Below are 26,816 nucleotides of genomic sequence, written 5' to 3'. Positions count from 1 at the left end.
GAGTGTCTCCAGACAGGCCTGGCAGCATCACTGGCTCAAAGGCACACCGCAGGAGGAAGACGCTCCTTTAGGTGTAGCTGGGAGTGCCCAAGCTGCCGCTGCAGGCACTGGGCAAGATCCGTGCTGTCCAGAGGCAGTTAAACTTCCTGCTCAAGGCAGGTCTTGGCCAATCCTGAAAGCGACGCCCACAGGCAAGGTAGTGCTTGGGCTGCCAGCCTTCCCCTCCATCGGCGCCCTAGAGCCAGGGAGACAAACGTGTTTGTCTGCTCTCAGAAGAACAGCCGCACAAAGCAGCACAGGGCGCCTTCTCCAGCAGCAGCTCATCCTCGGGGACTCTGTTCCCACACCCGGGCACAGCATCACTGCCTGTTCTTGCGGGTGGAGGAGCCGGCCGTCCCAGCCCTCTCCTGGTGGAATGCCATTGGCTTGACCCAGATGCACGTTTGGAACAGTAAGTGTTGTCTTCCAGCAGCTGGCACATGCCTCTGGAAGGATGCCAAAGCCAGGCTTCTTTGCTGGAGAAAGGGGCTCTCTCATGGTCTATACCAAACTTAAGCCAGAGACACAAACTCCCAACTCCCTGATGTGGGTGGCCGGGTGAATCGGAGCAAGCAGGGCTCACCGTTGTCTCTGCCTTGCGCTTAGAGCTGGGCAGCAGCAAGAGTGGGAAAGATAGCTTAAAAGCACTGCCCCCCCCCTCACTATTTGGCTTAATTGCCCCAGGGGTTCTTCCAGAGGGTGGGATGCTTGTGCTATTAACTGTGGCCTTATCTGGCCATCCCACCATTTCTCTTTAATGGAGGTTCTGCAGTAAAAGAAAAGATGGAGGAAATGGTGAGAAAATAGAGGAAGGTTACAAGGGGAAGATGTCGTCTGGGGCTCCCATAAGAACCTGTGAATATATGGCAGGGTGAAGCCTCATCTGTGAGCACCCTAAGTCAGGAGGCAGCGGGGGATCCCTGCATCTGGTGGCTTAGAGCATAATGCTATTCTAAAGATCTTATGGGCCTGCCTTTCCCCCCTTTTTCTCCCCCCACCTAAAGAAACTAAGCTTAGCCTCTCCTTGCCCTTAGGGAGTGGAGGGCCACTGCCTCTCATTTTCCACTGCCATGCTTGGTTTTTTTAAAATAAAATAACAGAGATCAATCACCCAAATCCAAGCAATTGGAGATGTTGCTTCCCTCTAAGGGGCTGGGGTGGATCCCTTGGGCCAGAGCCTGAGGCGTAGAGCAGTTCCTTCCGGTTCCCCCCCCCCCAAAAAAAAACCCTACTTGAATGGGTTTCGTTGCGTGGACCTGTTCATCCTAATTGACCCTTTCTGCAGTGAATGCTCAATGGTGCAGCCTCCTCCATAATACCCACTTCCGGGAGGCCAACCATTTTTAAAACGATGCTGGGGCTCAGTCCTTCTGTTCCCAGAAGTGTGAAGGCCTTCTGTACAAACTCAGATGACGATTCTTCACTATTGTTGCTTCAGTTGTTAGGGCTGAGCCATGGTATTGGAAACAGGTTATGTTAAACGCTTTCTGATTCACAGTCAGACCGCTGAACTCAGCCCTGTGTTTCCATAACTTCCCTGCAAAGGTTGTGATAAAGACCTGCTTCTTGTTTAAACGCTTTGATCTGGCTATCAGGTAAGTGAACTCACAACTGAAGTGGAACTTTCTGTCTCCACAGCCTGCAAAAGGCCCCTCCCTCTGGTACTCGGTGGTGGTGGGGGGGTTCTGTTGAGTTGGGAAACTGCCCAGGTCAAAGACAAATAAACTTTCTGGCCTTTGTTTCTGTGTGCAGTCTATCAAAGTGTGTGGTTGCCACAGTAGAATGGGTTTTCCTTGCAGCACCAAGGAAACTCAAACCAGAAGTCTAGAAGGCCTCATTGGATTCAAACTCAGGCCAGGGGTCTCTGATGAACGGCAGCACATGTTGCTTAGGAATACAGCTAATCCCTAAACACATGTTGCATCTTGCTTCTTCTTCTTCTTTTTTTTTGGCCCAGATGAATGCATCAGGAAGGAAAGGCTTCCAGCCAATTCAAGAAGCAATGGAGCCAAGCAGGGCCACTCTGTCATCTGCCACCACTAGCAGCTGGGAGGCCTTTCCTCAACAGACCTTGGAGGCTGTGGATATTGTTGTCCTGGTTTTGTACTTCGTATTTGTTCTGGCCGTTGGGCTGTGGGTAAGAAAGCGCTGTTGTCCACTCTGTCCTATTAGAGAAGGGAAGGGTCTCCCCACTCTGCAGACAGGTTAAAAGGTGCTGAGTTCCAGTAGGGTACTGAGCATGGCTGTCCTACTGCAAAGTCCCTGAGCTGGGAGGGCTGAGGCTCTTTGGAATTAGGCCATTTGATGATTTGGTGGAGAAGCTAAAACTCTAAGCTTACGATGAGTTACTTCAGGCAGGGCCGGGGTGGGGTGGGGATCGCGTTTCCCTCCCGTTGCTTTGCCTCCTGCTGCTGTCCCGCAACAGGGACCAGCAGCTTCCTCTTTCTTCACACACTGAAGAAAGAGGAAGTAAACAAAGACCACATGGCCCATTCAGTGGGTGTTTTTATTGCGCCGCTTTCCCAGTACACAGCAGGAAATGGGGGCACGTTTTGCTGTAGGAGAAAAAAAAAAGGATTTGGCGTGGTCTTTTTTTAATGGGAAAATGACCAGAAGGAGCGGGAGGCGCGTGGAAGGTGGGCGGCAGTGTCAAAAGGTCCCGCAAAAATCCATGAATGTCCAGTAACAAGCGTGCTAGAAAACGCTCATCTGATGACACACTGAGACCTCCCAGGGGCTGATTATCTTACATCATTGTACATTTTGGTTAGCTCCATAAAAAAATCAGCAGAACATACAAATACATCAACAAATACTTTCTAAGAATATACAACTTGGTTCTGTCTGTAACAAACTCTTCCTTTTTGTAAATAAAAAAGGGGGGAATACGGGAGTGGGGAAAAGCCCCCCTCTTGCCCTCACCTGAGGTTTCTCCTTGCTGGGAAGAGATGCTGGATATACTTTGGCCGAATGGCCCTCAGGTATGGAGGGGAAATGATGTTCTGAGGTCTGATGGGAGCTTGTAGAACAAGTGGTGGGGGGGCACATGAGCCTAGCTGGAGAAAATACCCACGTGGTGCTCCCTGCCTGTGGGGCTTGCCCCCAGCTGTAGCTCCTCTATTCCCTGCTCTGGCCCAACTTGTCCTCCCCCGCCCTCCTCTTCCTCCTGAGAGTCCAAAGTTCTAAGTTGGATCTGCTGTTTCTTTGGTACAAATCGTCCTCTTTGTTCATGGAGCGTGTAGGAGGAATTTTCTGGTGGTCTTTTTAAGAAGTACTGAACATAGGCCCAGGTTCCTCTGTAACAGGACTCTTTAAATTCCCCACTATAGTAGGTGTAAAGAAGACCTGGAGAAAGACATCCAGGATGATTTCACTCAGACTCACAAGCACAATGAAAGTGTTACAACTCTAAAAGCATTTAGTAAAACAACTTAAGAAAGTTGAAGTCAGACGCACAAACCTCCATTCAGCAAAGCAAATTAAAAGAACATACTCACAAGTCTGGCAGTTTTGGAGAACAAGACAAACACAAACAAAGACAGACAAACACGGACTCTGTGAAGGAGCTCTTCTCCACGGAGGGACTCCCAACTCTCCCAGGCAAGACCAAACCATGCCCGAGGGAAAGGGAAGACCTTTTATCCCTCTGTGCTCAGCCTTAAATGCCCAATTTGACATCATCAACTCCTCCTATTGACGTCTTCTGAACTCCTAAACCCATTGGACCACCTCATAATTTAGACCATCCTCTCCTGAAAACCTTCTCCCCTTTCTCAATTATTGTTTGTAACAACGAAAGATCAAGTTCCCTGTTCTTGTGGTTGTCTGGCTCTTATGGACACGAGGATCTTTCTAACCACAGCCTCACCTGTCCTTCACCCTGGACCCTTCCCCTGGTTACAGTTAGTCCATGTCACAAGTTCTTATGACTAATGTCATTTGAGCAATACCAAGTTGCAAGTCCCCATGAGTAACGCCATTGAACAATATCAAATCATATTTCCAAATCTTTTTCTATCCGGCCTTATCCAAACTAAATCATCTAACCCTGACACAGTGTTCTATGTGTGCATGCCTACTTGTCTCCTTCATATCAAAGCATTACCCCATCACTTGCACACCCATTCAAACCCGTTCGATGCCCCCCAAACTTCTTTCTCTAGGCTATGCCAACAAACTTTTATAACCCCGATCTTACACATATTTAGTAAAATTTCAAATGAAGAAATAATCTTACAGGCAAAATGATCTGCCTTCTACAGACACCTAGTTAGTAGAATGATATTTTAAGGACACCAGGGAAGCTAAGCCTTGAAGCTGGACTTCTGAAAAATACTTGGGCCTTAGCACAGAACAATCATAGAATCATAGAATAGCAGAGTTGGAAGGGGCCTACAAGGCCATCGAGTCCCACCCCCTGCTCAATGCCCACCCCCAGTCCCCTGGCAGACCCCCCTTTTTTCTTTTGCTGTTGTCCGCAGATCAGAAAGCAGCACTGCATATTCACCCACTGCGTATTCACCCACTGCGTATTCACCCACTGCGTATTCACTCCCGCTGGGCTGGGTCGGTGGGAAACTTGGCTTGGGGAATCCCTGCAGCAGCATCTTCAGTGTTCTCAGAGCTGCCCCCTTTTATGTTTCTCTCAGTCTATGTGGAAGACAAAACGAAGCACCGTGAAGGGCTACTTCCTAGCTGGAGGCGAGATGGTCTGGTGGCCAGTAAGTGCTGCCCTATAATCTATCGACATGTGTACTTTGGTTCCAAGAGATGTTGCTGTGTGTTTGGGAAAGGGGGTGTAGCTGCTATTCTTTTCTTTGCTTTGAAAGCCTCAGGCTCCGTCCCCAAATATGCCAGGCCTCCTCCCTACGCTGCACAGCTCCTATGGGCATAACTCCAAAGGGAGAAGAAGAACCCAGCTCTTCACTTAGCACCAACATTCTCCTGATTATGGAGAACAATCTTGCCAAATTTAGGGCGAGCCTCTACATACAAAGGAGAATGGCAAGAGGGGCAGATTTTCCTGTTTCAGCGGCAGGAGAAGCAGCACCTACCAGAATTCTCCCCTCTGCACAAAGGCATAGGACACTGTCCCAAATGAGATCTGGCAACTCTACAGGGGAGCTCAATTTAACGATGTTTAGTGCCCTTGGCATGTACAGAAACCGCTCTGAGATGCAGACCGAGCTGACTCCTGGCTTCTCTTCCCAGGTGGGGGCTTCCCTATTTGCCAGTAATGTTGGCAGTGGACATTTCATTGGCCTGGCTGGCTCTGGTGCAGCCTCTGGAATTGCTGCCACAGCCTACGAGTGGAACGTGAGTATTGTTTTGATGGAGCAACGTACTCTTGCTGATACTTGCTGGGTGTGGGGTGAGGCCCTACTATGGGTGTATCTCCACATCTGATGGACCTGGCTTTTTAAGAAGCCAGAACTGTTTCAACAGGACACTTTTTAATGGTTATTATTATTATTATTTATTTATTTATTTATTTATATAGCACCATCAGTGTACATGGTGCTGTACAGAGTAAAACAATAAATAGCAAGACTCTGCCGCATAGGCTTACAATCTAATAAAATCATAGTAAAACAATAAGGAGGGGAAGAGAATGCAAACAGGCACAGGGTAGGGTAAGCAGGCACAGGGTAGGGTAAAACTAACAGTATAAAGTCTGCACAACATCAAGTTTTAAAAGCTTTAGGAAAAAGAAAAGTTTTTAGTTGAGCTTTAAAAGCTGCGATTGAACTTGTAGTTCTCAAATGTTCTGGAAGAGCGTTCCAGGCGTAAGGGGCAGCAGAAGAAAATGGACGGAGCCGAGCAAGGGAAGTAGAGGCCCTTGGGCAGGCGAGAAACATGGCATCAGAGGAGCGAAGAGCACGAGCGGGGCAATAGTGTGAGATGAGAGAGGAGAGATAGGAAGGAGCTAGACCGTGAAAAGCTTTGAAGGTTAACAGGAGAAGTTTATAGTGGATTCTGAAGTGAATTGGAAGCCAATGAAGAGAGTTCAGAAGCGGAGTAACATGGTCAGAGCGGCGAGCCAAGAAGATGATCTTTGCGGCAGAGTGGTGAACAGAAACCAACGGACTGATGTGAGAGGAAGGAAGGCCAGAGAGAAGAAGGTTGCAGTAGTCCAACCGTGAAATGACCAGTGCATGAACAAGCGTCTTGGCGGAAGAGACAGACAAAAATGATTGAATCCTGGCAATATTATACAGGAAAAATCGACAAGATTTAGCTACTGCCTCAATATGAGGAATAAAGGAGAGCGAGGAGTCAAATATAAAGCCAAGGCTACGAGCTTCCTTGACCGGAGTAAGCGTAACATCATTGACAGTAAGAGAGAATGAGAGATGAGGAGAAGGTTTAGGAGGAAAAATGAGCAATTCAGTCTTTGCCATATTGAGTTTCAAACGACGATGAAGCAGCCAAGCTGAGATATCTGAAAGACATGCCGAGATACGATCGTGAACATCAGGAGAAAGTTCCGGAGATGACAGATGTAGTTGTGTATCATCGGCGTACAGATGATATTGGAGGCCATGAGATTGAATAAGCTTGCCCAAGGGCAACATGTATAAGGAAAACAACAACGGGCCAAGCACCGAGCCTTAGAATCATAGAATCATAGAATAGCAGAGTTGGAAGGGGCCTACAAGGCCATCGAGTCCAACCCCCTGCTCAATGCAGGAATCCACCCTAAAGCATCCCTGACAGATGGTTGTCCAGCTGCCTCTTGAATGCCTCTAGTGTGGGAGAGCCCACAACCTCCCTAGGTAGCTGATTCCACTGTCGCACTGCTCTAACAGTCAGGAAGTTTTTCCTGATGTCCAGCCGGAATCTGGCTTCCTTTAACTTGAGCCCGTTATTCCGTGTCCTGCACTCTGGGAGAATCGAGAAGAGATCCTGGCCCTCCTCTGTGTGACAACCTTTTAAGTATTTGAAGAGTGCTATCATGTCTCCCCTCAATCTTCTCTTCTCCAGGCTAAACATGCCCAGTTCTTTCAGTCTCTCTTCATAGGGCTTTGTTTCTAGACCTCTGATCATCCTCGTTGCCCTCTTCTGAACACGCTCCAGCTTGTCTGCGTCCCTCTTGAATTGTGGAGCCCAGAACTGGACGCAATACTCTAGATGAGGCCTAACCAGGGCCTTGCGGAACCCCTACTGAAAGAGGAAAGGAGGAAGACGAGCTGCCATTAGCCAACATGCTGAAAGAGCGACCCGCTAGATAGGAGGCAAACCAGTTATAGACAGAGCCACAAAATCCAAGGTCATGAAGGGAATCTAAGAGAAGATCATGATCAACCGTGTCAAAGGCTGCAGTTAGATCAAGGAGAATAAGAACGGAATAATGGCCTTTAGATGGATTTTAATTTTTGTGAACCGCCCAGAGAGCTTCGGCTATTGGGCGGTATAAAAATGTAATAAATAAATAAATAAAATAAATAAATAAATAAATAAAATTTAGACTTGGCAGTAAGGAGATCATTGGTAATCTTAGTAAGGGCTGTTTCGGTGGAATGCAGAGGACGGAATCCAGATTGAAGTGGATCCAAAGCAGAGTTACTAGAAAGAAAGTCAAGACAGCGAGAGTAGACCGCCTGCTCCAGGATCTTTGAAACAAACGGCAACAAAGAGACAGGTCGGTAGTTAGACAGAGATAGCCTATCAAGAGTAGGTTTCTTGAGAATGGGAGAGACTGTAGCATGTTTAAAAGCAGAAGGAAATGAACCAGAGGACAGAGAAAGATTGATAATATGAAGCAAGGAAGGGAGGATAGCAGGAATAAGATTAATAAAGACGCGAGAAGGAATCGGATCACGAGAACAAGTGGAAGGCTTCGAAGAGCGCAGTATTGTAGACAGTTCATCCACTGAGACCGAAGGAAACGCAGAGAAATTTGCAGGAGGAACTGACAGATGAGGAACAGAAACTGGAAGAGGAGCAGAGCTGGCCAGATCAGAGCGGATAGTTTGGATTTTAGCATTGAAAAAAGAGGCAAAGTTATTAGCAGACAGAGAGGCAGGGAGAGATGGCGGATTAGGCTTCAGAAGAGAATTGAAGGATGCAAAGAGCCGCTGAGGATGCCTAGCATTTGACTGGATCAGCGTTGAGTAGTACTGCTGTTTGGCCAATGAAATGGCAGAAGAGAAAGAGGAGAGTACAAATTTGTAATGGACAAAGTCCGCCCTGTCCCTGGTCTTACGCCAAAGGCGTTCAGCTGCCCGGGAACAAGAGCGAAGGTAGCGGAGGAAAGAGGTGAGCCACGGTTGGGGTTGAGAAGGGCGAACTATCCGAGTTGTAGATGGAGCAAGATTATCAAGAGTTGAAGATAAGGAGGAATTAAAGGAGACAGCTGAGTCCAAGGAGGCAGCCGACAAGACAGAAGGAAGGGAGGAGGCTAGAGACTGGGAGAAAGCCTCATAATTGATAGATTGCAAGTTGCGACAAGAGCGAGAAGCGGGACGTGAAGGAGGAGGATTATGAGTAATATTGAAAGAAACTAGGTGATGACCTGACAACGGAAAGTGAGCAGTAGAAAAGTCCAACACAGAGCAATTCCGAGTGAGAACAAGATCCAGACAGTGTCCAAGGGTTCTAACTGAAGTGTGGTTGTGTAGTCAGTTTCATGGGCTTTTGGACAGAAGGCTGGCTCCTTAGCCGGTGGGTGGGTGGTTCGCTAGTTGAGGAATTTGTATTGTGCCCTTCAGTACTGCTGTTCTCAGGGTGTCTCATTTGTTACACGCCACTATTTGATGCATACGTGGTCCAAAACAACCTGACTCCTTAACTATAAATACATCTGAAATGGAACAAGATCTTTCCCTCTGGCAGTACATGAAATCTATGGCAAAAGAACGTTCATATTAACCAGACAGCTAAAACCAGATATAACATGGGATTAAAGTGCAAAGCACATCCATGTGGCCCTTCCAGTATAGATTGGAACTGCTGTATTGGGGGAGGGGGCCTTTAACTCTCATTTCCCTAGGAAAGTCAACCCACACCCGGCTGCTGTTTGTCCCACAGGGCAAAACATACAAGTAGCCAGCTTTTGGTGGTAGGGGCAATTTAATAGCAAAACCCAGCATGGGAGAAAGGGTTGCCTCCCTGCCTGCCAGTGCTGCAGTCCCAGTTCAGATTGAGGTGGGGTGTCTGAGGGTGCTATGATTCACAGTCTTAAACTGGTGTCAAGGAGCTACAGCCCCTCTCACGCACGCACACACAGTGTATAACAGACAAAAATTAAACACTGCATAAAGCAGCAGCACTAAAGGTTCCTTAAAGACCCAGGATCACCTCACCTGGCACTGGAAGGAGGACAAAGTAGGTGCTAGGCAAGTGGGGCGTCAAACGCCATCTGCCGCTCCCCACTTGGCGAGGGCAGCTGGAGAAGAGTCTCTGGATGGTGGGCACAAGGAATGAAGTTACCGATACCTACGTAAGCATCGGTCCTTATATCTTCGCCCCTGCCTGGCCACACTCAAAGCCTATCCAACGATGCTTCAGCCGGCCAGCTGGTTCCCTGGCTGGGTCCTCTTTGTTTCTGACCTGGGCTTCCTTTCCCTCCTCAGGGCATGTTCTGTGTTTTGGTGCTGGCATGGCTGTTTCTTCCTATCTACATTGCAGCTGGGGTGAGTACAGGAGTTCATTTATTTATTTATTAAATTTATATACCGCCCCATAGCCGAAGCTCTTTGGGCCGTTTACAGCTCGTACTTTTTCAGATAGCAGTCATCGGCTCCCAGATAAACTTCTTTAGCAGTCACGTCCTTTGTGTCTTCACTGACCACATGGATTATTTCAATTGAGATTAAGCAGCTGTCCTTTCTCTCTGCTTTGCCTCCAGAATGAGGAGCAGCGTGCCCAAATGGTCAGATGGCAGAAGCCTGAGAGCCTCCAAATGCTTTTTGTTCAGCACTGTCAGAACTTTCTCCCTCTGATAATGAAGCCCTTCATGTCAGCAGAAGAACTTTGCTTTGGGCCGGTTCTCATTCTGGAGGCAAAGCGAGAGCACAGGTGGGGAACCTCAGACCTGCGGCCCAAACCTGGCCCTCCAAGGGCCTGTCTCCACGGCACCGCTTTGGCACTGCGCTGCTGCTAAACCCCGTCCTTTCGCTGAGGCGGGGCGGCGGCAGGTAACCCTGATGAAGGAGGTTTGCTGGGCCCACCCCCTGCCCTGCTTCCTGCGACCTATCAGAGGTTGCCTCCTGCCCAGCAATGCCTCCAGTTTGATGCCAGAGCCAGGCCAGGTGGTGGTAACCTTGCTTCAGTGGGAGAAGTCGGTTTAAGTCCCGCGGGGCAAAGGCGATGTTAAGGATCCCTCTGCTGGGCAGTCTGCCTCCCCCCTTGCCCCCAGCTAGCAATTGTTTGGCAGTTTTCCAGCTTTTGTGCAGTTTTCCCCCCATTCTAAAAGGTTTGAAATGCATCCCTGAGAGCTTTAGTTACTGGCAGGAGAGCGCTCTAAGCTGCAGCACGCTGCTCTCTTTTGTATGTGTGCCGCCCCCGCCCCCCCCCCCACTGGAGAGTTTCTTTACATCTGAACTTGGCCCTTGGGCTGAAAGAGTTTCGGTGCCCCTGGGAGAAAGGGAAGGAGGATCTTTCACTTCCTGCATCAGTCCCATAAGATGGTTCAGCTCAGGCAAGTGTTTGGGAGCCCCGTGGCAGAAGAGGTGGCCCGTGACCCACTTGGACTATCTGAGAAGGAAGAGGGAGGAAAGATGATCCTTGCCGCACCCTGTTTCTCTAGGTTGCTGCTTAGGGTGTTGCCGTGGGAGGAATATGTAGCTTGAACTTCTCTTTGCACTGCAAACCAAAAAACAGCCAGCCAGCCGGTCCCTTCCGCGACTCATGCGCGTGCTTGAGAATTGCTGGCCCCACTAGGTGCTGCTTCTGTCTCCTACTACACTCTGCGATCTCGTGTTCATATCTGAAGAGTGTGAAGGATCTCCTACCTTATGTGGAAGCCTTTGATTCTCGTTCTATGTTTGAGAAGAGTACGTTGCTGAGAAAGTTCCAATGATCTCGTATTCCTTTGCTAGAGTGAGATTGCAAGGGGTTCTGAAGTAGAGGAGAGGTGGCCTTTGAAAAGGACACAGCGTCCAACTTTTGCTCCCCAGGAGGTCAGGGAGAGTTGCCCTGTCTTCCGTTTTCCCTGGCAAGTCCTGTTCACGAATTGCAAATGTGTCCCGCAAGGCAGGAGTTGGTTGGGCTGACTCAGGGGTGGAGGCAAAGCACTCTGCACGAGCTCAAAGCACCCCCTTCTCTATCGTTGCCTCCCATGTTCCAGCAGCCCTGCAACCGAATCAAGACCCGTGGGGGACTTCTATTTGTATGAAAGGCTGGAGGGCCGGAAGTTGAGGGCTGCAAAACAATTCATTTCAAAGTATCTCACGAGATTTCAGACATCTCCAGAAACAGCTGCCTCGGCTTGTTTCTCCGCACAAGCATGTCTTTGCTTGTCCTTTTCACCGATGCTGTCTCATTCCTTGCAGGTTACAACCATGCCAGAGTATTTACAGAGACGATTTGGTGGCAAAAGGATACAGATCTTCCTAGCAATTCTCTACTTGTTTATCTATATATTCACCAAAATCTCAGTAAGTAAGGAGACGAGAGGAGGCAGAACAGAATTGGCTTGGAAAGGCTTAATAGAGGCTTATTTCTGCCTTTTGATGTTTCTCATGTAGTGTGACCACTGGTGGCTGATGGCTCTAGTGTCCGCGGGGTGATGAAATCCGCTCCTGGTTTTAGTCAGAACCAGTTGGAACTCTTGAAGGAACTGTCCAAGGTTCTTCACACCTTGAGAGCTTCTTTTGCCTTCTCACTGGTTCTGACTGAAGCCGCACGAACCCTGGAGCCACTAACCCCCACTGATTGTGACAGCAAAGATGCTGAATACTCGAATTAAGCTTGCATGGACTTCTGAAGGCAGATTCTGAGTCTAACCTCACTGTTCACAGGCAGGTTTATGGAGATTCATGCTTTCCTGACCTGTCAGTCCTTGATTTAGCACTGTATACATTTTGTGCACTGGAAATGCCAGTTTGGAATTGTCTATCCATGCCATTCTTCCAGAGCCAAATCCATGGGCAGGATCATGGGTCCATTCTGGAAAGGGTAAGCGGATGACTTTTCCACAAATATGTGCTCACTGGATGACTTCTAAAAATTTCACCAGAAAACATCACATTGGAAGGAATAGAATTGGTGATTGCACCATGTAGAACCCAATTTCCCCTCCCATCACAAAAAAATCTGGAAAGCTTAAAAAGCACACTGTGTACAAACCTACACGATACCAAAGAGCTGAGACCAAGGCCAGAATGAAGAACCTCCCCTCCTTATCTATTTTGTCTGTCGCTGAGTTTTCTATTTTTGGTTGCTTCTGTTTGGCTTGCTCCCTTTTTTAAATCTACTTTCTGGGTATAGCTGTAGAGGAAATGCCAACACAAGCAGAATGTGTTGGGTTGTGTGTGGACAAGCAGGCACAGATGGTGACTTGCCTGTCTGTTGAGTCATTTACTTTTCTGTTTGTGCCAGTGGACTTTAATGGGTCACTCACTAAACTTTTATCTATTCAGTTGTTTATTAACAACTGAACAGCGCTTCAACTCACCAAGGATGCTGGACTCTTAGTTTCAGTTGGGTGTCCTTCTTTTCTGTTTCATCAACAGCAGGCCAATGCATATTTTTACATCTAGACATGGAGCTGGTCACAATTTGGACCTTGGACAGCTGGCTCAGTTTGCTCGAATCATCGATTTATTTAATTTATTTATAAGCTGCCCCATCACCAAGAAAACGGTGCTCAGGGCAGCAATTGGCTTGTTATAACTTCCTGGGATGTTTCAGGCCCTAGGGTTCAGCTACAGGGACAATCCGGTATGTCACTGTCTGAAGTTACTGTGTGTGTGTGGGTGTGTGTGCGCGCACGCATGTAGGTTTTCATGGTCTGCAAACAGCTATGCAGCTCAAGTATAATGACACGCAGGGAGTTTGTGACCAGTATGTTTACTCTGAGTAAGGTCATCACAGAGAATTTTCTCAAGATTTGAGCTGCCAATGCTGTTAAATACCCAACAGTTTAACTGTGATGACTTTGGTTTCCCCCCCCCCCTGCTCATGTCTTTGGGGCATAAAAATCAAAAACAACATGGAGCAACATAGTGGCCTGGTTCAGACAACATGCTAAACCATGCTGCTTAATCACAAAATGGTTAATGGAATATATTGACCTTAATGCATTCAATTAACCATTTTGTGGTTAAGCAGCATGGTTTAGCATGTTGTTCTGAACCAGGCCGTTGCAGGAGGGGTGTGTGTGTGAGTATGGGGAGGTGGTGAGGGCACATGATTAGTGTGACCCTACGGAAAGGAGGACCGGGCTCCTGTATCTTTAACAGTTGTATAGAAAAGGGGAACTCCCTCTTCATCACAACAGTTAAAACTGTAGGAGCTTTACTAGGCCAGATCTACACCAATCAGGATATAACATTTTCAAAATGGTTTGAAAACTGTATATGGAGTATGTCCTGGGCCCCGACAGTTGTCAATACCATTATAAACTGCTGTAAAGCAATATTGTAGAACCTGTCCTAAAGTGACCAGATGGCAAAAGAGGGCAGGGCTCCTGCAGCTTTAACTGTTGTGATGAAGAGGGAATTTCATCAGGTGCTGCATGCCTACAAATGACACCTGCTGAAATCCCCATTTCTATGCAACTGTTAAAGGTACAGGAGCCCTGTCCTCCTTTTCATAGGGTCACCCCACACATGCTAGTCACCTTGCTGAAGCTAAGCAGGTCAGTGCCTGGAGAATTCTGTATATGCCTTAAGCTCCAACATGGAAGAAAATTCACTACACAAATAATTGAATAAATAACAAGGTTTCCTCAGGATGCTGGGAGCAAGGGCCTCACAAGCCCTTGTCCTCCAGCCACTTAGTGTGGCTTTTCCTATTGTTGACTGAGGCCGGGTGCAAGTCACAGCACACAACTGAAGAGGAAGGCCAGCTGTGTATGCCTGAGGGTAGGCCTTCAGCAGACCTTCCAGCTCCTGCCCAATCATGCCACAAGTCAGCCACCACACCTCAGGGTGACGTGGACCGGAGTTACTCGTGCCTGATTGCCATGCAAAGGATTGTGAGGGAATTCCACCCCCAGGTCAGATTGGCTGGTGACCTTAAGAGGATGGTGTGTTCTTATTTTTTTGTTTCTGAATTTGTTTTTTACAAAAGAAAATGGTTTTTATTGTTTTGTTGCTTTGAAACAACCCTTCTACATTGAATCTAACTACTAATGTGGTGATTGATCTGTGAAGTGTTGTGGTGGATGACCCTTCTCACATAGAAGGTGGCATTTTGAACCATCCCAACATGATGGTTTTATATTGCATCTGGGTCATGATGTCTCCAGTTTAATGACACACCCAGCCACCCACCCCGGCATGGAAGCACTGGGCAATCATGACAGTTAACATCAATAGTGTCTTTTTGGGCAACGCAGTGAGAGAAATCCCACGTTTCACTGCGATCGGTGTGTTGGAGCAAAGCGGGGAGGATTGTGCCACGCTAATTTTAGAAGCCTGGTTGTTGGCTGTACTCAAGCTCCCACCGTGCTTCTGCTCTCCAACACCTATTGAGAATCTGGCTCCTCTAAGCCAGCTCAGCTCATAAAAGTAAGTTCTTGTCAAAGCTCTTCCTCTTTATGAATAAGCTTCCCCTTTGTACCAAAAGAACACGAATAGATCTTCACTGTCAGTCCAGTGAGGGAGAAAGGATGTGTGAGCTGAGAGCAATAGTAGGTCTTCGGAATACAGAACTTGTTTTGCTCTCTTACAAGCCTGCTTCTGCCAAGCGCTGGCACCAGCTCGACATATTCCTAGTGAGATGCCCAGTGGAATGGAATCCTTCTGAACGCCTGGATGCTTCTCTCCTCCAGGTTGACATGTATGCTGGGGCGCTGTTTATCCAACAGGCTTTGCACTGGGATCTCTATGTGGCTGTCATTGGCCTGCTGATCATCACAGCGGTTTACACGGTGGCAGGTGTGTTGAGCCTCTGGCGTGATTGAGAGCGTGCGTGCTGTCTTACTAATGCAATAACAACAGAAGAGTTTCCCTCTATTAATGCACTAAGAGTAGAGGTGCTGTTTTGGCAGGTATCTTCTGGTGGGGATCCACATGGAGCATGTTTATGTGTATGGTTATCCTCATTTGCCCTATGACCAAGAATGGGGACAGTTGAGGCTCGGTTAACCTGATGCTCTTCCTTGAGATTATTTAAACTCCCCCCCCCCAACTGCAAAAACAAAACAAAACAAACTCTGAGTCAAATTTACAGTGTATGAACTTAGCAAATGTGTACCAAGATTGCAACTAGGGGTAGTGGATAGGCGGCTGCCTGATCTTTATTAACATTTTCAAAGCACAAATGGGCCAATTTTCCACAGCACAATTATTTCAGATCAGTGATTTATTACAGTCTTATAATCATATTATATAGTCTATAATCATGTAAAACATTGGTCTGGTTAACACATAATCCTAACCCATGGTATATTTAACCCATGGGTTGTTGAATTTTCAGTTGTTGTAATGTAAGAACCCAGCCATACTAACAAACCATGGTTTGTTAACCATGAACAACCCAGAAAGAGAAGCCATACTTACTGTTGAGCTGTGAACTCTGGGTTGTTTAAACCATTGGTTGGTATTATGTGTGAATGCAGAACTGGGGGATTGTTCATGGGTTGTTTCACCAGGCTACAGAGGCAACAGGCAAGAGTCATCAAAAAATCCAGCTGCTCTACATGCCAGCACTACATTGCTGCAAAGATAGTTGGGATACAGGGAAGGAGTGGGTGGAGAGAAGCAAACAAATCAGGGAATGAGAAGAAACCCACAGTTTGTTCGATCGTCTTCCAGACAAACATTGGGTAGGACAACAAACCACGGATTCATTAAACCACGGGTAAGCATTATGTGCCACCCAGGTCATTAAATCAACTTTTCTCTAGTCTTATTCTCATCACATTTCCAAAAATGTTGCTAAATCACAATCTGACATCTGTTACTTACAAAAATAAAATATGTAGTTAGCTCAAAGATTCCTCTAAATCTGAGAAAAATTCAACCTGATTTCTACACAAGTGTCACCTTGCACATAGCAGGTCTAACAAACCTCACGGAGCCCTAGTCTAGATTGGGGTAAAGCTGCTTATGAATTGCCAAAAAAGAAAAAACACAGCACCAAAAAAGAGGGCAAAAGAGGTCACCCTAACATTTGCATATCTTAATTTATATGTATAAATGCAAATTTTGAAATAATTATAATTTCAATAAAAACATACACTGTATTTCTGTTCAAGTTATAATTATTTCTAAATTCATCATAGTGTGGCAGGTGTAACCAGGTGATTTGGGGTGTGTGTGCTTGTTTAGCCTGCTGTCCACCTGCTAACGCTTGATGGGCAACTTTTCTGGTGGTTCTTTAGCTTTAAACTGGAATTGGACTGGGCAGCCCTTCAATTGAGGATGCCTTCAGATAGGGGATGGTCCTCTGATAGCTGACTGTAATTATCTGGATATTATATTTATTTATCTGCCTATAAACAAAAATACAAGGAGATCATAGGATTTGTCAAATATGTAGTATATCACTCATTATCGCCTTAAAGATAACTGGGATACACAAAGTTGCTTCTCAAGATGGAAGTGACCAGAAAATAATGACCCGGTTCACACGATCCCAGCTGCCCAATGTGGCTTCCTTAATACGCCAGTGTGTGCCGAGCGTATTTTGAGTATTCAAGCTGCAGCAGCAACCTGCCATGTCGTCTGAACTTGGAGACTGTAAACAACCTTCACATAAGCCATGGTTTGAATAATGTGACAAGTCACAGCTTGAATATTCAAAATGGTTGCCAGCACACACCGCAGGCCACCTGTTGACCCTTCAAGTTTGTGGAAAGTAAAAGAACGGGGAGGGTGAATTGGCAGGCATTGCACGACGTTTGGCTGACCATCTGCAGATTGGGAACAGAATGGTTTTTTTTTCCAGAGAAAGGGTTCTTCTGTTCTTGCTTTTGTCAACAAGTATCAATTCTCTTTCCTCTTCTTTTGTTTTGCATCCTTAAAACATTCCCTGATACACTTTGTCACTGGTGCTGCATCCCCACCCCACCCTTTTATCTGCTTCCATTTAGAGAGAAGTTAGCTGATATTAGTTTGGTTAAATATTTTTGAACACTGTCCAGAGAACATTTTGTTAATGGGTGGTAAATAAAATAAAATAATTGATTAAAGCAAGGGTGGGAAGAGGAGAGGTCAGGGCCTAGTGGTAGATCATAGGATGAATTACAACAGATTGGCAAAAGTTTTTGGCTCTCAGTTGTTCAATAATAGCAACAACAAAAAGGGCCCCTGTCCTGAAAAATGAGCTGATAGGATCTTTGATCCATCGTCATTCAGACGTAGATTTGCATTTGTGTGTGCAAATCATCCAGTCCATGGGGTGCAGGGGGCAGCCAGCTCTATTTCTGAGGCATCCTTTTGCACCTTGCTCCAGTCGGTGGACTTGCGATCCTAGCAAAAACAAAACCCCGCAAAGCCGAGATCTGCCCACATGGGATGCGTGTGTGTGCGTGAGATGGCCCTTTCGTTCTAACAAAGCACAACGTCTTGAGGTTTTCCAGTGTTTGAGGCTTCTGGTGCTTGTCCAAATCCTTTGGCAAAACCTGTGTTCATGCCTCGTTCCCCCTGTCTGCCTTGCAGGTGGCCTTGCAGCGGTGATCTACACAGACACCCTGCAGACTGTCATCATGCTGGCCGGCGCCCTGAGTCTCATGGGCTTCAGTGAGTACCTTGTGGAAGGTTTTGTGTGGTGGGGGTGGGGGTGACCCATTGGGATTTGTTACAATATTGCATGTAGGAGACACCTGCAGTCAGCCACTTAATTGCTGTCTGTCTTTGCTTGTATGTTTGAGAGCTGGTGCCTCGGAGCGCAACCAGGGAAATCCCTGATTAAATCTCATCGCAGCCATTAATTCACTTGCTGGTCTCAAGTAAGCCACCAGGTTCTGCGTACACCTGAACCTCCTTCTCTGCAAAATGGGGGTCATTCTATTGGCCTATCTTAGGCCTTGGCTAGACCTACGGTTTATCCCAGGGTCATCCCAGGGTCATCCCTGCCTGCTCACGGGATCCCCTGTGTGTCATTTACATGAACAGGGATGATCCTGGGATAAACCGTGGGTCTAGCTAAGACCTTAGACTTGTTAGATGTGAAGAGCTCTGAACACTCCGAAGTGTTATATCAATGCTAAGCATTATTTACACTTGTATTTGGTGATGGGGGATATGCAGAAATGTTTCATGAAATATTCTAGCGGAAAGATGTTGCTCATATACGTTGGAGAACTTGCAGCAACCTTCCTCAACCTGGTCCTCTCCAGACGTGTTGGACTGCAACTCCCAGCCAGCACGGCCAGTAGCCAATGGCTGTGTTGGCTAGGCATGCTGGAAGTCGCAGTCCAAGGCATCTGGAGGGCACCAGGCTGGAGAAGTCAGACTTATATATCAAACCAAGGTTCTCCATTATGAAGAACCTTTCCCCAAAACCCTTTGTTTGAACTTGGTGATTTCTCAAAATACCATAGCAGGCCTATACAATGCTAATACTCAACACCCAGCCATCAGTGTGAGGATCGCTACCTGTTCATCTTTCTAGGCTTTGCCAAAGTTGGAGGGCTTGAAGACCTGCAGAACAGATACTTCAAGGCAATTGCTAGTGACCGGGATGGCAACAGCACCTGTGGCCTGCCCAGAGAAGATGCTTTCCACATATTCCGAGACCCTGTCACCTCTGACCTTCCCTGGCCAGGAGTCTTGGTTGGAATGACCATCCCATCCTTGTGGTACTGGTGTACAGACCAGGTAAAGATCTGCTCATTCCATTAGATATGATGTTTGCTTTATGGTGGACAGTGAGCCACGGTCCATTCACAACTCTGAAAGAGAAATCAGGGTCAGGTCTTAGGTTAAAGGAGCAGAATGGTCACCAGGGCTGGCTCATGCCATTGTGCCACCTGAGGCAGAACAGCAAATGGTGTCCCCTACCCTGGTCCATCCGTGGCCAGTTATTTTGGCACCTGCGGCAAAAATCTCCCAGGCAACTCTTTCTGGCAGTAAACATGTAACAACCATACATTTGCTGTCCTTCCATGAAACCCCAAACCTGCTGCCTGAGTTGGCCGCTTCACTCTGTCTCATGGCACATCGTGATGAGTGGGAACTAACCATGGTGTCAGTCCCTTCCATGTGAGCTGTCTTGACAATCTAATGTTACAGAAGCTGTGTGGGGAAGTGGGAGCTGAACACTCCAAAAACATTAGAACTAACCCCAACTTTTCCTGGCTATGCTTGAATTTAAATTGGGGACAAGGTAAGTTCTGCCCATGACATCAAACTGGCTCTCTGAGCACCTCTCATCTGGAGCTTCAAAATCTCTGCTGTGCTGCAGAGAAAATTCTGGCCTGAGACTTCCAGAAAGGAGCAGATGCATAGCTATAACAATAAATGAACACTGCCTAGTAGTGCAGTGTTCATTTTGCCTTAGAAGTTGGTGGATTTGGGGTTCCAGTAAAACAGAACCAAAGTAGATCTTGCAAACGTCTCCTTCATTCGCAGGTCATTGTTCAAAGGTCTCTTGCAGCCAAGAACCTGTCCCACGCCAAAGGAGGTGCGCTGCTGGCCTCCTACTTGAAAATCCTGCCCCTCTTTATGATGGTTTTGCCTGGCATGATCAGCCGCATTCTCTTTCCAGGTAAGAAGGAACAGTAAGTTGTCTGCTGCTCAGGGAGGCCGTTTCTGATTTCCAGCGGTAAAGAGAGTTCAGTGTGTGTGCGTGTGAGAAGAGGCATGATTCCCAGAAAGGTTGAAAAGCCTCTGAGATATGTTAAAAGATTAGATTAGTATATACACATAAACACACACAAAAGTACAGGAGCATTTTATATGTCTCTCTCTTTCTCTCTAGCCACAAAGGTAAAACAGTTAGCCCTCTTTCTTTCTTTCTTGTAAAGGAATGTCTGCTTTTTGATATGTACATTTTATACATGGTCTTATTTAACTGCTCAGGACAATGGTCACTCAATATATGCAACCAGATATTGGTGCTCTTCTGGAATACTTATAATTGAGGAGAGGGGAAATTGCCTCTTGCCCGCCATGCAAATGATCTTGTGTCTGCAATAAAGCAAGGGGGGACTTGTGGATGGTGGGCCATGCACACACACACACACACACACACACACACCGACTTCTAGTGTAGCCTCCAATGTAGCCCGGAAAAGGAAAGGAACCTCTTGTGCAAGCACTGAGTCATTACTGACTCTTGGAGGGACACCAGCTTTCGCTGACGTTTTCTTGGCAGGCCTTATAGCGGGGTGGTTTGCCTTTGTCTTCCCCGGCCGTGATTACCTTTCCCCCAGCTAACTGGGTACTCCTTTTACTGACCTCGGGAGGATGGAAGGCCGGCTGCCTGAAACCAGCTTCCTCTGGGATCGAACTCAGGCCGTGGGGAGAGTTTCGGCTGCAGAAACTGCTGCTTTACCACTCTGCGCCACACAAGGCTCTCCAATGTAGCCCAGTGACCAAAAAAAAAAAAAAGGGAAATTTGCGACTGATTTTGGCAGAAAACCACTACTGAGGATTAGAACTGACAAATTCTGTGTGTGTGCTTACGTGTGTGTGCGTGCGCACATGTCTGCTGCTGCCATCATGAAGGGCAACTTCCAGGGGGAGGGTTCCAGGAGGGGGAATTGGCCCCTGACGTTACCCTAACCCTGCAATAAAGTAAGAGCTACGGGAGTACCTGCTGCAATAAGCTAGTTTATTTCATTAAATAAGGACAGGGATTCTATATGCAAAACACAACTTCTTGGGAATTTAAAGTTCAAGGAAAACTTCCACAAGGTTATTTTCCAGTGGTCCCGTCCATCTGTTAGGATTAAAACAATATAGGTTTAAACATAATCTAGAACATTCTGATAGAAGCATGGAATAGTTTGTAATGAATTGTTGCATTGAATGTTCTATTGAACTGTATTGAATTGTATTGAATGAATTGTTGTACTGAATGTTTAATGAATTTCTTTTAATATTTTTGACTTTATTGAATTAAATTAAAATTTAAAATACAGAAGTTAGTCTCTAATGTGCCACAGTACTTCATGGTTTTGCTCTGTCAAACCAACATTTCTCTAGATGAGCGTTTTATCGCATGCTTGTTACTGCCCACTCACAGTTTTGCGCAGCTCCTTTTGACACCGCTGTCCGCCTCCCATACATTTCCCGCTCCTTCTGGTCTTCCTTCCACAACAAAAAAGACTATGGGAAATAGTCTTAGCGAGGGATGCTAAAAGCAATAAAAAGGCTTTCTTCAGATATGTGAGTAGTAAAAGACAGAGATAAGAAATGGTGGTTCAACTGCTTAATGAGGATGGCAAATTGATAACAGATGACAAAGAAAATACAGTCAATACAGTCCCTAATGACTTTTCATAATAAGCTAACCACTTTAATTTTATCATATTCGCATTCTCGGAGCCTTGGTGTGTTTCTTGCACCATTATAATATCCGAACCTTCTTTATTAAACATTTGTTCTATTCTCCTCCTTTTCACGACTGCCCCCAAACCTTTAACATTGAGTGTTGATACTTTTATCTTTTTATCCATATTCACCCTTTTGAAGTCTCTTCCGATCCCTTGTGCTCTGCAACTCAAATTTACTTACATAAAAACACAAACTCCATACAACTACCCCCCACCCCCTTACCCCAACCCCTTCCCTCCTACCTTCCCCCCTCCCCATCCCCCCACTCTGTTCCCCCCCCCACATCCCCGTGAGTCTAATACTCCAGCCATTAACTTTAAAGGGAGGGGGGGAGGCAGTGCTGCGCCTGGCCGGCAAGGTTTCTATGTTTAACATTTCTGTCTACAATTATCTCATAATATGATTAACAGTTCTATTACACCCCAGATGTCCCAGCCCCATTCCCCCCCCCCCACCCGTTCCAGTCCCACTTGCTTCCCCATACAGACCCAGCCTCTTCAGCAACTCTTTGCCTTGATCCAGTGAGGTTACTCTGTGTTCCCCCCCACTGTGTGTAAATCTTAGAAAAACAGGATAACCCCACGAATATGGAATTTTGTTCTTCACCAGTATTTCAGTTATTGGTTTAATATTGCGTCTCCAATTTAATGTGTGCTGAGAAAGATCATTATAAATTTGCACTGCTTTGCCTTTATACTGCAACTGGGCCATAGATCTCAATTCTTTCATAACTTGCTCTTTTTTATAATAATTACCAAATTTCACCAAAATGTCTCTAGTCCCTTTGTAGTTTTGCCCCCCCACACGGTGAACTCGATCTATATCCGATCCATCTATTTGTAGGTCAGGCATCAGCTCTTTGAACCAATTCAGAATGATTTCTCTTAGATCTTCTCCTTGTGTTTGCTTTAGCTGTTTTATTCGAATTGATGATCGACGAGATTGATCCTCCAAGGCTATCAGTCTTAATTCATAATCTTTAAATTGAATATTTGTTGATTTTTCAAAAGCCTCTTGCTTCTTCTGGTTCAAATCAGCTTTTGTCTCAAGATCCTTAATGGCTTTTGAGTTCTCCGCCGTCTTATCAGCCAGCACACGCATTTGTTGTCCATTTGCTGATCCATTTTTTAAAAAATGACTGTGTTGTTCTCTGCAATTGCAGCTTTAATTTCCACTAAAGAGGGTGGCTGACTGCCAGTTGCTTTTCCCCCTTCAGCCATGTTTTTTTTTTTTTTTGGCTCTGTGTCTAAAAAAACTGGGTCTGTGTCTGCGTCTTCCTGCTCTCCTTCAGAGACTGGAATTCCCAAATGGGAGAGGTTATGGTTGCTTGGTCACTTTTTCTGTATATTTAACCTTTTCCACTCTTTCTTAAATCTTTTCTTGATATTAGACATAGGGTATAAATCTTTAGCTTCAGCTCTCTTTGTTAACAGTTCATATCTATTAGCTTGTTTTCTGCATATTAGTCACTCTTTCTTCTCAGGGGGGGGGGAAAATTGACCTCCAATATCAAAACAGCATTCATTAGAGGGGGCCTCAACAAGTCATCAACAATCCGCAGATCGTAAACAGTTCACCCCCTCACTGAATGCTGCTGACACACTTCCGTTGCCCCCCCTTTCACTCACAGCCGATGTTAACTACAACAAGCTTCCTCTGTGTTACTTTCCTCTTTATAGAGCCAATTCTACAGTCTTTCCACTTTGTATTAGAAGATAAGAAGTGAGACTCACTATAAATCAAGTCCGCGTCTAACAAAAACAAACCCTTCACTGCTTTAACTATCGTCGCAACAGCCAAATACAGCAGTCAGGTTTCACTTTCACAGCTGCGTAAAAACCTTCCAACCGGCCTCACCTTATCTCTTCCGGCTTTTTCCGACATCAGCAAATTAATCAGTTAACATTCATAATCCTTTTCCGTCGTGTTGTTTAAAGATTTAAAGGCTGAAGTGCTCAATTCCTACTTTGCCTCAGTCTTCTCCCAAAAGCGGGTCTATGACCCCCCCGGAAAAAGTGAAGCAGAATGGATTACTGTTTGAAATTGATAAACAAATGGTCAAAGAACACCTAATTTCCTTGAATGAGTTCAAATCTCCAGGGCCCGATGAACTGCATCCTAGAGTAGTGAAGGAGCTAGCAGAAAAACTCTCAGAACCTTTGTCTATTATCTTTGCAAAATCATGGAAGACGGGTGAGGTGCCGGACGACTGGAGGAGGGCTAACGTTGTCCCTATCTTCAAAAAGGGCAAAAAGGAGGAACCTGGGAACTACAGACCAGTCAGTCTGACATCCATCCCTGGGAAAATTCTGGAGCAGATTATAAAGAAGTCAATCTGTAAACACCTTGAAATCAATGCGGTGATCACTAGAAGCCAACATGGATTTGTCAAGAACAAGTCCTGTCAGACAAATTTGATCTCATTTTTCGATAGGGTTACCTCCCTTGTGGACTGTGGGAATGCTGTGGACGTCATATATCTTGACTTCAGCAAAGCTTTTGACAAAGTACCCCATGACATTCTGATTAACAAACTAGCTAAAAGTGGGCTAGATGGAACAACTATTAGGTGGATTCACAGTTGGCTACAGAATCGGACTCAAAGAGTACTTATCAATGGAACCTTCTCAAACTGGGGAGAGGCAACGAGTGGGGTGTCGCAGGGCTCAGTCCTGGGCCCAGTGCTCTTCAACATTTTTATTAATGATTTGGATGAGGAGGTGCAGGGAATGCTTATCAGATTTGCAGATGACACAAAATTGGGTGGGAAAGCTAATACCCTGGAAGACAGAAACAAACTTCAAAGTGATCTTGATAGGCTGGAGTGCTGGGCTGAAAACAACAGGATGAAATTTAATAGGGATAAATGCCAAGTTCTACATTTAGGAAATAGAAACCAAATGCACAGTTACAAGATGGGGGATACTTGGCTCAGCAATACTACAAACGAGAAGGATCTTGGAATTGTTGTAGATTGCAAGCTGAATATGAGCCAACAGTGCGATATGGCTGCAAGAAAGGCAAATGCTATTTTGGGCTGAATTAATAGAAGCATAGCTTCCAAATCACGTGAGGTACTGGTTCCTCTCTATTCGGCCCTGGTTAGGCCTCATCTAGAGTATTGCGCCCAGTTCTGGGCTCCACAACTCAAGAAGGACGCAGACAAGCTGGAGCGTGTTCAGAGGAGGGCAACCAGGATGATCAGGGGTCTGGAAACAAAGCCCTATGAAGAGAGACTGAAAGAACTGGGCATGTTTAGCCTGGAGAAGAGAAGATTGAGGGGAGACATGATAGCACTCTTCCAATACTTAAAAGGTTGTCACACAGAGGAGGGCCAGGATCTCTTCTCGATCCTCCCAGAGTGCAGGACACGGAATAATGGGCTCAAGTTAAAGGAAACCAGATTCCAGCTGGACATCAGGAAAAACTGAGCAGTATGACAATGGAATCAGTTACCTAGGGCGGTTGTGGGCTCTCCCACACTAGAGGCATTCAAGAGGCAGCTGGACAAGCATCTGTCAAGGATGCTTTAGGGTGGATTCCTGCATTGAGCAGGGGGTTGGACTCGATGGCCTTGTAGGCCCCTTCCAACTCTGCTATTCTATGATTCTATGAAATCTGATTATTTTTTTGGGAAGTGTAATGTGCCGCCGTTTCGCGCTGTGTAGGAAAAGCAGTGCAATAAAAACGCCCACTGAATGGGCCACGTGGTCATTGTTTACTTCCTCTTTCTTCCCCTGTGTCAAGAAAGAGGAAGTATCATGGGACAGAAGCGTGGAGGAAAGCGATGGTAAGGAAATGCGATTCCCCCCACCCCGTCTGATAATGCTCTTAAACTGTGGGGCACAAATCCAATGAGGAAAGTCTCTGGTGAACTGATGGGAGCTCTTGTAAACTAGGATTATGCTTGAGAGCTTATGGCCTTGTGCTTGTGCAGAGATGGTTTGCAACTGTTTCTCACCCATTTTCCCAGTCTTGGCTTTTCTTACTCTCTCAAGTATTCACACATATCTTTAATTACATTTTGTTGCAGATTTAGTGGCCTGTGCTGATCCAAAAGTCTGTAAAGTGATCTGTGGCAACCCATCTGGATGTTCTGACATTGCATACCCCAAACTTGTCATTGAACTTCTGCCAATAGGTAAGGGATTTCTCAGTAACCCAAACAGATGTGCATAGTTCCAAACCTTTATTTTATCTGTTTTGGAAGCAGTTTGCATATTACCCATTAATATTACAAATTAATGATTTTTAAAAAAAGAAATAAGAATGGTGAGTCAGGAAGCCCTTGGGCCACATGAACTCACTAAGGACCTGAGGGAACTCTCTCTCTCTCTCTCTTTCTCTTAGGCTCAGCCTCCCCACCTGCAACATAGAGATAGTAAGACCAAACTATCTGTAAGGCCAAGCTAGAAGTGAAATTATTGCATTTGATGTGTGCCTTTTTAAAAGTGTAAATAGCCACTGCGAGGGAATTGTTGGGAACTGTGGCAAACAGGGAAGGGGGAGGCTAACTGTCCTCCTTCGCCATAGCTATTTTGCATTGGAAAGGAAACTCGCTGGCATGTTCCATGTGGCATGTAATAAAGGCACTCAGCATTCAAAACCCCAAACAGGGCACTTCAATATCCCGCAGAAGCGCATCATGGAAACTCAAAAGTTAACCTTTTACTCGCTCTTACAATAAAATAGCTGCAAGATGCATTAGCTATTTATTATGGACTGGGAACGGGGGAATCACTTTTCCTCCTTGTGGACCCCTTCTGTACAAGTGTTTCCCCAAAAAGAATTACTGACAAGCTGAACCTCCTGACTCATGCTGTAGTCCGTTGGGGAGTTTCTCAGCACTGTTGTCAAGGTCCCCTCCCTTCCAGCCAGCCCTATGGAAACATGAACATGAACGGGAGCGTATGTTCCCTGAATATGTTCCCAAATTCCCAAATTTGCATTCATATTCACAAAATGCACTCATTAAGAAATGCTCAATTTTAAAATGTATACTTTTGACAAATGCTTACTTTTCCAAGCAGCCATTGGCCAGGGATGAACAAGCAGGACATGGTGCAAGAGAACCCTCCCACCCCATGCTCCCCAGCAACTGGTGCACACAGGCTTGCTGCCTCGAATACTGGAGATAGCACACAACCAACAGGGCTAGTA

The 26,816-nt window shown here is 46.1% G+C and overlaps 1 protein-coding gene across 1 annotated transcript in view; it reads left to right on the top strand.

The window, feature by feature from the left end:
- The first annotated feature begins 2,025 nt into the window (after positions 1-2,025).
- The window catches only part of SLC5A11 (solute carrier family 5 member 11), a 30,871-nt gene continuing 6,080 nt past the window's right edge, over positions 2,026-26,816 (top strand). The window contains exons 1-10 of the mRNA XM_063143160.1: positions 2,026-2,176; positions 4,689-4,760; positions 5,251-5,355; positions 9,615-9,674; positions 11,535-11,639; positions 14,981-15,086; positions 17,814-17,894; positions 18,769-18,974; positions 19,728-19,863; positions 25,690-25,797. Of these exons, the coding sequence (XP_062999230.1) occupies positions 2,042-2,176; positions 4,689-4,760; positions 5,251-5,355; positions 9,615-9,674; positions 11,535-11,639; positions 14,981-15,086; positions 17,814-17,894; positions 18,769-18,974; positions 19,728-19,863; positions 25,690-25,797 (1,114 nt within the window). The 5' untranslated portion in view covers positions 2,026-2,041. The remainder of the gene's footprint in view (positions 2,177-4,688; positions 4,761-5,250; positions 5,356-9,614; positions 9,675-11,534; positions 11,640-14,980; positions 15,087-17,813; positions 17,895-18,768; positions 18,975-19,727; positions 19,864-25,689; positions 25,798-26,816) is intronic.

This window comes from Elgaria multicarinata, chromosome 17 (genome assembly GCF_023053635.1).
Source record: "Elgaria multicarinata webbii isolate HBS135686 ecotype San Diego chromosome 17, rElgMul1.1.pri, whole genome shotgun sequence".
Lineage (NCBI taxonomy): Eukaryota > Metazoa > Chordata > Lepidosauria > Squamata > Anguidae > Elgaria > Elgaria multicarinata.
This window is presented reverse-complemented; position numbering and strand designations above follow the sequence as displayed.